The 12,484-nt window shown below is 42.7% G+C and overlaps 1 protein-coding gene across 1 annotated transcript in view; it reads left to right on the forward strand.

The window, feature by feature from the left end:
• The window catches only part of KCNU1 (potassium calcium-activated channel subfamily U member 1), a gene marked incomplete at both ends in the record, with an annotated part of 144,102 nt that overhangs the window by 56,238 nt on the left and 75,380 nt on the right, over positions 1 to 12,484 (forward strand). The window contains one exon of the mRNA XM_082863614.1: positions 10,791 to 10,905. Within this exon, the coding sequence (XP_082719740.1) occupies positions 10,791 to 10,905 (115 nt within the window). The remainder of the gene's footprint in view (positions 1 to 10,790; positions 10,906 to 12,484) is intronic.

Here is a 12,484-nt window from a genome sequence, read left to right on the forward strand (position 1 = left end):
TAATTTTGTCCAAAGTCACATAGCCAGCTGGAGGCACCTTCCAAGTCAATCCCAGACATGTCTACGTTGCGCAGGTCTTCCCACCTTCAGTCTAAAAGTTCAGCCTGTATCTGACTGCTTCATTGAGTATAAGGATACCTCCTCATGACCATTTCTGTTTTTTTAAATTTATCGGGATGTCTTTGACATACAACATTGTATGAGTTGAAGGTGTACAACATGATTTGATACATTTATATTGCAATACGATTGCCATTGTAACATTAGCTAACACCTCTATCACCAGCATAATTATCATTTCTTCTAGTGTTGCGAACAAAACCGTTCCTTGATCACTCTCTTCCTTAATGGACTGTAGGGAGCTTAAAATTTACTCATTCTGGCATAGTGATGAAGAAGTGGAACTTTCCCCCTTTGCTCAAGCTGAACTCGATAGCTCACCAACAACCCTTACCACTTAAAGCAGGAAGAGAAAAGTTATTTCGAGCATTCATGATAACTTAGTCGCTTCTGGTTTGAAACTTAGTCTCTTCCAGGTATGTTAAGATTGTTTGGGTAAAATCCCAGTGTTTCAGCATTTAAACTTAATTCAGAATTTGAATTTCCTATCAGGGCTCTCCTTCTCTCTAAGGTTCTTCTCTTCTTTTCTTCCCAGTAGTATTCTATCTAAATGCAGGAGAAAACTTGCCTAACCTCATGGTATTCTTGTAGTGGACAGCCAAGCATCCTTTCATGAGAGTCCTCCTTACTGGTTCCTGAGGTCTGTAAGTGTCGACTTCTGTGACCTCTGCATTGGCAACCAGTAACTCTGTTCCTCCTGGATTTAGGTCACCTACTGTCGTTTGTTACTGAAATCCATCATCCCTGCCATTGCCTCTGGTCTTTTTTTTCAGATAGGATTTTCTTTTTTAAAAAAATTTATTTATTTTTTGTTGAAGTATAGTTGATTTACAATGTTGTGTTAGGTTCAGGTGTACAGCAGAGTGATTTAGTTATATATATATGTGCGTGTGTGTGTGTATATATATATATATATGTATATATATATATATATACACACACACACGCACATATATATTTTTTCAGATTATTTTCCCATATAGATTATTACAGAATATTGAATATAGTTCCCTGTGCTATATAGTAAGTCCTCATTTATCGATTTCATATATAGTTGTGTGTATATGTTACTCCCAAATTCCTAATTTGTCTCTCCCCCCTACCTTTCCCCTTTGGTAACCATAAGTTTGTTTTCTATGTCTCTGAGTCTGTTTCTGTTTTGTAAATAAGTTCATTTGTATCATTTCTTTAGATTCCACATATGAGTGATATCATAAGCTATTTGTCTTTCTCTGTCTGACTTACTTCACTTAGTTTGACAATCTCTAGGTCCATCCATGTTGCTACAAGTGGCATTATTTTGGGGTTTTTTTATGGCTGAGTAGTATTCCATTGTATATATGTACCACATCTTCTTGAGCCAGTCATCTGTCAATAGACATTTACATTGCTTCCATGTCTTGGCTATTGTAAATAATGCTGCAGTGAACATTGGGGTGCAGGTATCTTTCTGAATTATGGTTTTCTCTGGATACATGCCCAGGATGGGGATTGCTGGATCCTATGGTAACTATGTTTCCTTTTTGAGGAACCTCCATACTGGTCTGCATAGTGGCTACACCAATTTACATTCCCACCAGCAGTGCAAGAGGGTTCCCTTTTCTCCACACCCTCTCCAGCATTTATTATTTGTAGACTTTTTGATGATGGCCATTCTGACCAGTGTGAGGTAGCACCTCATTGTAGTTTTTAGCCTCTGGTCTTGAGGTCTGCAAGGTCCCCTTTTCCTTTGCTCCTAGTCTTTTTATTCCATATGTTATTTTGGTCTGTCTGCTCTGTGGGATTTGTCAGTCTCCCCACATTCGCAGGTGTGCACGTCAGGATGTGGGAACCTAGGTGGTGCTCTCAGGCCATCTTCTGCTTAAACACACACATGCCGCCATCTGCTCTTCTCTAGTCATCTTGCACTGTTACTAAATACTCCTCTAAGTGCCCCACCAGGATCCATATGAAGAGGGTTTTCCTATGGATTTTCTCCCCTTATGCACCATAAAATTATCCTGTGTTCCTTGACTCACCACCTCTCACCTTCCTGAGACACCAGGTGTGTGTGTTGGTTGGGAGGGACTAAGTGTTTTCTCAGGGGTCCAGGCTCTGTCATTTTTGGGTGATAGCTTTATCGAGATATAATTCAAATACTATGAAGTGAATACCAAATCCTTTTAAAGGGTCCAGCAATTCAGTGGGTTTTAGTATATCAGCAGATTTACGCCACCATCACCACAATCGATCTTAGAACATTTCCATACCCAGCAGCAGTCATCTCCCGTCCTCCTCTTCCTGCACCCCTGGCAACCACTAGCCTACTTTCTGCCTCTACAGATTTTCCTCTTCCGCCACGTCATAAAGAGGGGGTGATTCAGTACGTGGCCTTTTGTATCTGGCTCCTTTCACATAGCCATGTTGTAGCGTGTATCAGTACCTCACTTCTTTCCATGGGTGAATAATGTTCCACTGTGTGGATACACTTCCTTTTGTTTACTCATTCATCTGTCAGTGGACACTTGGATTGTCTCCAACTTTTGGGTATTGTGGATAATGTTGCTATGAATATTGGCACAGAGATATCTGTTTGAGTTCCTCTTTTAACTTTTGTGTATACATCTAGAAGTAGAATTGCTATATCAAATATTAAGTCTGTCTAATTTTTTGAGGAACCACCATACTGTTTTACACAGCAGCTGCATCATTTTACATTCCTACCAGCAGTGCACAAGAACAAGGGTTCCCATTTCTCCACATGCTAACCAACACTTATTATTTTCCTTTTTTTAAAAAAAATAATAGCTGTTCTAATGAGTGTAAAGTGGCATCTTATTGTGATTTTTAACTTAATCTCCCTAATGGCTACAGATGTTGAGCATCTTTTAATAAGGATCTTACTAGCCATTTGTATATCTTCTTTGAAGAAATGTCTATTCAAATCCTCTGCCCATTTTTAAATTGGGCTATTGTCTTTCTATTATTAAGTTGCATTAGGTGTTTAAATATCCTAGATACATGTCCCTTATCAGATATGTGATTTGCAAATGTTTCCTCCCATCCTGTGGTTTGGCTTTTCATTTTCTTCAAATAATTTGAAGCACCTCTGGACACCAGGGGTGGTATTGTCGTTCCTTGTTGGATTAGTGGGTTAGTGTCTTGGCTGGACTATTTCATTGAACTCTATTTCCCCTGCAGTGTGAAGCCTCTGGTGTTGCCCATCAGAGAGTATAGCCTTGGGATGCACATAGTCACCCTGGGATGACAGTGGTTTTAACTGGGCTCTTTTTAATTGTCTCCTTTCCTGACTCTCTGTTAAGCTCTCTGCCTCTGTTGGTATCACACCCAGCTCTTGGGCTACGCTCATTGGCTGCCAGAGACTCTATTATTTTTGACAATACCCTGAAGCAGATATTGCTTTACAATATTATCCAATTAAATTTGAGCCCCTTTGCAGGAGTAGTTTCTGGGCTAGTCTGAGGTTTGTTCTGACCCTGAGAGAGCACTTATTAGCTGTCTCTTTCCTGGTTCACTATGGTCAGTCCTCGCCCATGGTTTACCTTGTTGTTCTCATGGAGCTACCAGCATCCACTTAATGATTTGCCACCAAAATCACCATTGTTTTCAAGAACATCCTTGGGCTTGAGCTTCTCCACACTCTACTCCAAGTCAAGCCAACTCCCTTGGGAAGAACATCAGAGCTCTCTATGGTAGTGGCCTGCCTCTCCCTCTGGGCAGAACCTCTGAGCCACTGCCCAGGAGCTGTGGGGTAGAAACGGTCGTCCACCTCTCTGGAATTGACATATCTGCTTTTTGAGCAGGTCTCTGGGCAGTGGCGCTAGCTTCTGGGCTTGGTTTGCCTCTGCGACTGTAAAACTTCGGCCTTGGGTGCGCGCTGCGATGAGGCTCTTAGTGCTCCATGGTTTTCACCCTGTGATGAGTGAGGGCTGCGTGGAGGAAGGGAGCCCCCAGCCTCTTGGCTGTGCTCACCTGGAGCTTAGCCTCTGCACCATGGGGCTGGGAGGATGAGAAATGCTGGTGCCCTGCCCCTCCCCGAGACACACCGTAGCCCTCGCCTGGAAACTGGAGGGAAGGGGAGCTCTGTATTTCCGGGCACACATACCAGAATGGAGCTTCTGTCACACTTAGTTGGGGTTGGAGGAAAGGAAGCCGTTTGTGGCTCAAGTGCCTGTGGCTCTTGTAGCTCTTCCTAAGGTTTGGTATAATTTTTTGAATAAATTGTCTACATTTGCTATATGCCTGTAGGACAATTTCTGGAGATTTTAATTGGGCTTGTATGTGTGTGTGTTTCAGTTTTCACTAGTTACTGTTGTTTCACGGAGGAGCAAGCCCATGGAACTTTTCATGCTTCCATCCCACATTCTGAACTAAAGGCTCTGTCTTAACCATATGTATTTTCTCTGACTCTTTAAACTTTTTTGTGAAAATCTAAGACAGTTTTGGGCATAGAAAGAAACTATTCCTATGCCATGTGCTGAAATCCCTGTTACCTAGAGGGCTTGCAACGGAACGCTTGACTCTGAAGAATACTGTTAATTAAATGGGCTTCAAGAGCCTATTTGGGACTCAGAAGTTAAACATTGACTCTTTTGCATTCTATAACAATATGAATCATTCTTTTTCTGTAATTTATTTATTTTGGGCTGTGTTGGGTCTTTGTTGCTGCGTGTGGGCTTTCTCTAGTTGCGGTGAGCGGGGGCTACTCTTCATGGCGGTGTGCGGGCTTCTCATTGCAGTGGCTTCTCTTGTTGCAGAGCATGGGCTCTAGGCATGCGGGCTCAGTAGTTGTGGCTTGCGGGCTCAGTAGTTGTGGCTCACGGGCTTAGTTGCTCCGCGGCATGTGGAATCTTCCCGGACCAGGGCTCAAACCTGTGTCCCCTGCATTGGCAGACGGATTCGTAACCACTGCGCCACCAGGGAGGCCCAATATGAATCATTCTTGAGGCAATGGGTGAGGCTGACTAAATGGAGAAATGTCCCATTAAAGAGATGTGAATAAGAAAGAAAAAAATAATACATTAAGAGTATCGTCTCATTACACATCTTTATCCCATATGAAAATTCAGCATTGTTTCATGCAGTAGACATATCCCTGTAAACACAGCGTACAAATCAAACTTTTGCACATAAGTTATACACTCATATGCATGCACTGCTGTCAGTCGTTTTGCAAAACAAAAACTTCTATAAATTGAATAATCATTTAGCTGACTTCTAAGTGTGTTTTTGTTATAAATATTTTAAAGCAGGAAGTTAGTTGGTGTAGTATAAAGATGGAAAGATTTTTGTTTAAAGAAAAGAGCTCTGCATTCATATTTGTAGATACGCCAAATTTCACCCACTTCTATAACAGGTAATTTATAGTATCTAGGGAATCAGTAAGACTTTCAATTTATAATCTGGCATTTGATCTTCCCCAGAACCTTTCATTCTTCTCATAATAGAATCATTTTTTTTTCTTCTTGCTCCATGCTGATCCTCCATCACCGCTTCTACTACATCCGGGACAACTCTAATTAATCTGGTACCAAGATTCTTAAATAGCAGGCTATGCGAGAGCCAGCTGTTCTTACTTCACTCTGCCAGACGATGGCAGCAGAGTACCATGAAACACTCAGGGTCTGGTAGCCAGGGGAGTGGACTTGTGTGTGAATTTGAACCTGGAGAGTTAGTTCTAGCCAAAAATGTGCCAAAGAGGACATCATTGTAGAAGGGGACTACTTGGCCTTATAGATTTAAAAGTCATGATAATGTCTTGGAAATTCTTCCAGAGAATTAACTTTCTAAAAGGACTAAGGAACTTACCAATAGATGACAGAATAGAAAATTTACTGACTTAGAGTTAGTTCGGATTTCAGGTTGAATATTTTACATTTCAGAGTCAGATGAAATGTACCCCCGGTCCACTCCCTTTAAAGAATGGTCTCTTCGTTGAGGTAATTAAGCTTGCTCAGCCCCACCAACGTTTTCCACCTCCTGTTCTCAATGAGAAGTCCGAAGACTTGAATTCTGACGGCGGCAGTGCCACTGATTGGATGCGGTTTAGGGAAGACACGTCACCTTCTGGGATCTCAGTGTCATCCTTTTGAAATTCAGCAGTCCTCATCACTGCTATGGCTCTTTTCAGTTCTGATGTTCTGTGATTTATAATCCCTCTTCTTTGATCACTTCCATTTTTTTTTTTTTTTTCTGACTAGAACCATACCAGAGGTTCTCCCCTTAAGTTCCTAATCTAACATTTTAGAGAGGCAGCAGGGTGCAGTGGTTAAAAACGTTGGATTCTGCATTGCTCGCTTACTTCTTAGCTGTGTGATCTTAGGCAAACTGTTTAAGCTCTCAGAGTGTTTCAGATTTCTGTAAAATGTTGGTGATAACATTACATATCTCAGGGGGTCAAATGAGACTGTTAGCACATAAAGAGTATACAGGTGGAGTCTATTCATGTAGCAAGCATTAAGAACAGTTCCTGGCAAATAGTAAGTACTACCTATACGGTAATTATCATAGAACCCGTGGGAACACAGACTCAAAAAAGAATCTCGTTATTTTTCTCATCAGTGAAATTCAGTTGAAATAAGAATTGGCAGAGAAGTCCTGGTAGATTTTACTTATTTGAACCCATTCCCAGTGTGTTTTGGATCCAGAGCCTGAAGACCATGCATGGTAGGGCCAGCCTGAAGAGCAGGGGGAATCATATGTGATTAGATAAGTTACTGGGCAGAAACTTTCCCAGCTCCAACTAAACAGCTCGCTGCCTGCCATTTCAGCAGTGAATTCTCTAACGCCTGAGATTTTTAGAGTCGTGGTCCTCAACCAGGGCAGGGAGAAGCACACACCGGTCTCTGTACGTGATGGCGTGGAGAGTGGGCAGCAGGAGAGTGGCCTTAGGAAAGCTGTGTCCAAATTCCCCTAATCCTCACCCCTTGAGACAGGCTTTAGATTCCTCCTTAAAATGTTAATGTTTGTGATGGAGTCACGCGTAAATGAGAGGGGAATTATGAAGAGGAAATTGGAAAGAGGGCGTGAAAAGGGGTCGGGGATGGGCAGAAATGATAAGAAATAGTTTGAATAGGAGGTCCAAACTTGAATTTACTCTACTTCATAGTTTTCTTTAGGTTTTGCCTTGGGTCGTTTTTTTCATCAACATCTCAGACTAAGTGACCTCTTTAAGAAGGGAGTCAGCCCAGCCAGTGTTCCCTAGGGATGAGCATTCCAAACCTGGAAGGTTGAGCTCTAACCGCCGCAGTGAATCTACCAGCGCATCTCTCTAGCTTGGCTCTCCTCCGGCACCAATGGCTATATGTAGGAGAGAGAGCAGAGGTGTTCCTAAATGCCTCTTCTTCTCTAGAGCAGGGCCACGGACCACACGTCCACCCAATTCCAGCACAAAGGAAAACAACCCGGTAATAGTACACAGAGACCATCCACCAACATCCTGCATTCCTGTATTCACGACAGTAGCCATTGTTCTTGGAGTCAGTCCCGCCGTTGGCTGTGGGGCTTCATTTTCTCCAGTCCTTGGTGTCCATCTCCACGTTGGCCGTGGCCCTCTTTATTTCTCATCCCAATGATTGAAATAGCGTCCTGGCAGGTTTCCCCACATCTAGCCTCTCTTCAGGCCAATCCATGCCATCTTTCATGGCTCTAAGAATTTTCTTGAAATTCTGATCATGAACAGATACATAAATAAAAAATAAATAGATGGATGAATGTTATGCCTACTTTCACAAGACGAAAGCATTGGCTTGATCTCTTGTCCTACTGCTTCTTCAGCTCCTGAGAGCAGTGTTTCTTATCCAGAATACATGGTGTCACTTCTTAGGTGTGTCACAATGACTGGCAGATACTCAATTTTGCAACAGGTTAGCTGTTTAGTAAACTGGAGCAGATTCAGTGTCAGCCACATAAGGCAGGAATTGTTTTCCCTCATTTGGGCTATGACCATATTTCCTGAGGGAGATCGAGAGGAGAAGAATTAGTGCTCTCCATATGGAAATCACATACGAGGCATGTCTTAATACGCAATCCTGTCACGTGTGCCAGGAAAGGAAAATGGTTGCCTGTAGCTGTCAAGGAAATCACTTCTTGAAGAAAAGAGAAGGATAATCAAATGCTGGCCGTGCATAGGACTTTAATTTATTTTTTTTCAGTCACCCACAGGTCTTAGATGCCGTGTCTTTTTTGATGTCTAAGGCTTTATTCGGAAACCCTCTTTAGAATATCCATAGAGAAGAAGTCATAGTACACCATGGCAAGCCATTAATAGTCTGGTTAGGGCGTTAGGCAAAAATCCATTTCATTTTTCCCTTGCCTAAAATCTGAAAACGTAATTACTTGGACACTGTCAGCTGTAGCTAAATAGATTAAAATATAAGTAAATCAAATGATCAAGTGCTCTTAGAGTGAATTCAGAAAAACTTCAATTGCTTATCTACTGCCTTGAGAGACGGGGACTTTACTTCCTAGTTTTATTTTATTCTTTGGTTTTTCTCCCAGATGTTTGAAGCAGCAAAGAAACTGGGAGAAAGGGCAGTAAAGAAACTGGGAGAAAGGGCAGTAATCGTTGCACGTTCTTAACAGCCCTCTCTGCAACCTGGTAGAGAGGACACTTTTCAGACTTTTTTGTGAAATTCATTAGGATTATAGAACTTAGAGTTGAAGGAAGCAGAGACCACGTGGACCAGTTCTTTTCCCTTCGGGCAGGCAGCACACACAGCGGGAGCCCCCACCCATCCTCACGAGACTGCACCTTCCAGCCCCCATATCCATGGACGTACTTCCATAATCATGAAAGCGTCCAACATTATGCAAATCATTCATGTGTTTTCAGGAGAGATTTTATTAAGAAGGACACAAGGGAAGAGTCAAAGCTTTATTGAGCAAAAATTTCTCACGGTTCATACCTAGCACTCACCTCACCCGCCTGTCCCCTCCCACCATTTTTTTAATACCTGGCAAATGTTGTTGGCTGGAGAGTGAGGCTCTGAGAAAACAGAGACTTCCCGAAAGTTCCATTGTTCCCAAGCGAGTTTAGGCATGTTGCGTTTTACATTCCGCAGCTCGGTTTCTATCACGAGTACTAAGCCGACTAGCTTTTAAAAACTGACAGTTGGTAACACGCTACTCCTCGCTTAGATTTTTCTTCAGACGTTGCCTTCCCAAGCCATTCCCCCCAGGGCAAAAGGTAACCACAAAATAAGGAAACATCAATCAAGCTGAAAACCCCATCAAAATTCCGTATGTAAGTGAAGGCTTCTGAGGATTACAGACAGGGAGCAATCTTCTTCCATACTTGGCTCTTGGTACACCTGGATGATGCAATTACTGCTGATTTAAACCGACAAATCACATATGCAAAGGATGTCCCTCTTCTTCCAAAAGTATGTTTTGACTCAGTTGATATTTTCTGCAGATTAAAATGGCTTAGAAAGAGTTGCATCAAAAGAAGAGGGATACCAAGAGGTTTTTGTGGCTCTTTACGTCTGCCATTGTCCAAAACCTGGTTCAGTGTGGGTTCAAAGGCTTGTTCCAGAGGAACTCCCCATTCCGAGTAGTCTAAGTACAGAGAGGTTCTTAAATTGACGCAGGAGGAAAGGTCCTGTCTCTTTTCTCCACTTAGGTGGGCAATGAAGAGGAGTGGCAGTGATGCCTCCTCTTTGGCTCCGTCCGTCTCCTTGATAACTTCTTCCCAGGCAGTCTTCCCATCTCTGATCCCCTGGCAATCAGGTTCAGGCAAGCAGATCATGCAGGGTTTTTGAATAGTGAAAGAAAAGCATTTGACTTCCAAAGCATCCTTTAGAACGTTACTTTTCATCACAGTACCGAGTGCCAATTCTTATTGAGCAAGGATGGCTTCCTAGCCAAGTGCGTTTAAAGGATTCCTAGGTTAAACCTCTGTTCTGGGATAAAAATGGCGTGATGGAGTATCAGCGTGTGGGCGCAGGAGGCTCAGGTGTCAGTTTGTTTCCATCTCAGAGCAGCTTCGTGTTGCTCATTTAATGTTGCTCACACATTCTTGCATTTTATCCTCAACCATCACCCTTTGAGGTCCCAGTCTTCTCCCTGTTTTGCAGATGAGAAGATTATCTGCTTTTGTGTTATTTCCAGATGTGGAAATTCACAAGTGTTTTGAGACATATCCCAGGTAAGATCAAGATTCTTCAAAGGTTAAAATAAATAATAAAGGAAGCCTTGAAGGAAAAATGAAGTAAAAGGAAGCAGTATCCAAGGAGAATGAATTGCAGGCTGACTGGTATCTGCAGAAGGGAGTAGGGGCCTTGTATAGTGATCTTTCCTTAGTGTCCTGTAGCGGCTGTAGACTCTGCTGGCAGCCGAAAGGCTCCCCAAATGCTATCCTTCTGGATGAGACGGGAAGAATGAGGGATGAGAAAGGTGCAGAATGGAGAAGAAAGTGCTCAGTAGGTACTTCTTTTAAGCATACCGTATGGTATTAACATCCTCACAGTCATTTTCACCCACTCTCTTAACTCTGTAGAAGGAAATTAAAGAGTTTTCCACAAACCATCCTCTTAGAACAGTCTGTAGCTGAGGATTCTCAGCCTCTCCCTAGTCAAGGGGCTAGAGCTCTCTCAGCCAATAGGAACAGTCCAGAAATCCCTTATGAAGGGGTATTACGCCAGCTCACCAAGATGGCTATGACATTGCAGGGACAACAGTCGCGGTGATGAGAAACAGCGGAAGGGAACACTCTGGTCCAAAAACACAGGACTCCTGCCCAGCGACACATACGAGCATGGCTAGCAACTTGAGCTTGACCGCCAGGTAAGAGATGCAGAGGACCCTGGTCCTCTATGTTTTTTTTCCTAAGAATCACTGGGCAATAAAAATTTGACTTAAACAGGAATATTTGCTTTATCAGCTCCTATACTGACTAATACAGTTGTTCCTCACCAACATGAATTCCTCCCAACTTCTCCCAATATGTCTGAACTAAGCAAATATACCTCCCACAACATTGCTGAAATAATTTATACTTATGACAGCCAGAGGTTATGCACCCAGTTTTCTTTCAGGTCACCCTCCAGGCACTCAGGAAATGTGGGTGAGGGCAAAATTTCAACTCTTCCTCAAGGTTTTTTCTATTATTAATCCATGCCTTATTTCCAACAAATTGTTGATGAGATTGCTTTCGGTTTTTAAATCTGCAGAATAGGGCCAACAAATTCTTCCTCCCCTACTCTCTTTTTCCTGCATCTCTCTACTCCAAGATAACCCCGATTAAGCAGAATGCGGGGTTGGAGCTGAAGAGTGTGATCTGTTTATTGAATAATTTTTAAATAGACCGTTGATCTAAAACTTCTGTCACCCCAAATTTTATTGTGAATAACTCTGTCATGTGTTGGCAGCATTTCAATTTAGTAGCTATAAAATACCAGGAAAATCTCTCCTGACTGAGAATTGTGATTGGCTATAGGTAAGGATTGTATCATCTTCTCTGGCATCACACAATGTTCCATGCAAACGCTGGCCCTCCCTAAGCTGTGCCGTCTTGGGCAGCTTGCTTTACTTCTAGGTGTCTCCGTTTTTTGTTTTTTTGTTTTTTTTTTTTTTTTGCGGTACGCGGGGCCTCTCACTGTTGTGGCCTCTCCCATTGGGGAGCACAGGCTCCGGATGCGCAGGCTCAGTGGCCACGGCTCACGGGCCCAGCCGCTCCGCGGCATGTGGGATCTTCCCGGACCGGGGCACGAACCCGTGTCCCCTGCATCGGCAGGCGGACTCTCAAACACTGTGCCACCAGGGAAGCCCTAGGTGTCTCCGTTTTGATATCTTAAATGAGTATAATGGTAATGAATACTCTGTAGGTCTTTGTAAGGACTGAATGAGATGAGGTATTTAAAGCATTTTGCTTGATTCCTCACTGACAGTGAGCATTCATTAAATGTTCCTTATTATTGCAGTGATCGATTCTTGTATCTAGGAAGATGTACGAGATTGGACCGAATATGTAGTAGATGCAGAGCTCTCCAAGGATGTGGATTTTGAAATAAATCTTTGATCCTATTTTTGCTATAATTCACCTCTTTCTTTTAATGCATGAAGAATCATGCTTCTGTTTAACTGAGGATTCTGGATAGATGGGTCTGGTTAACGGAGGTTTTGCTGTACCTGTCCAACAGGTGAGGCAGGCGTCAAATATCTGAGCCACCGAAGGCGCCGCCGCTTCATGTATGTGCCTTCTAAGAGGAATACAAAAATCTAGGAATTATGTTTTCTGCCCTTCCCTGCCTTCCATTCCAGGATTTTATGAAATCTGAGTGAGATAATCTGTGGGAAAGGAGGGAAAGGATTAACATCTGTTTGGAGGAAAGGTTCTATGGAATTTGAGGAATTTTGCCTTCCT

This window comes from Leucopleurus acutus (assembly GCF_964270905.1).
Source record: "Leucopleurus acutus genome assembly, chromosome: 21".
Classification (NCBI taxonomy): Eukaryota; Metazoa; Chordata; class Mammalia; order Artiodactyla; family Delphinidae; genus Leucopleurus; species Leucopleurus acutus.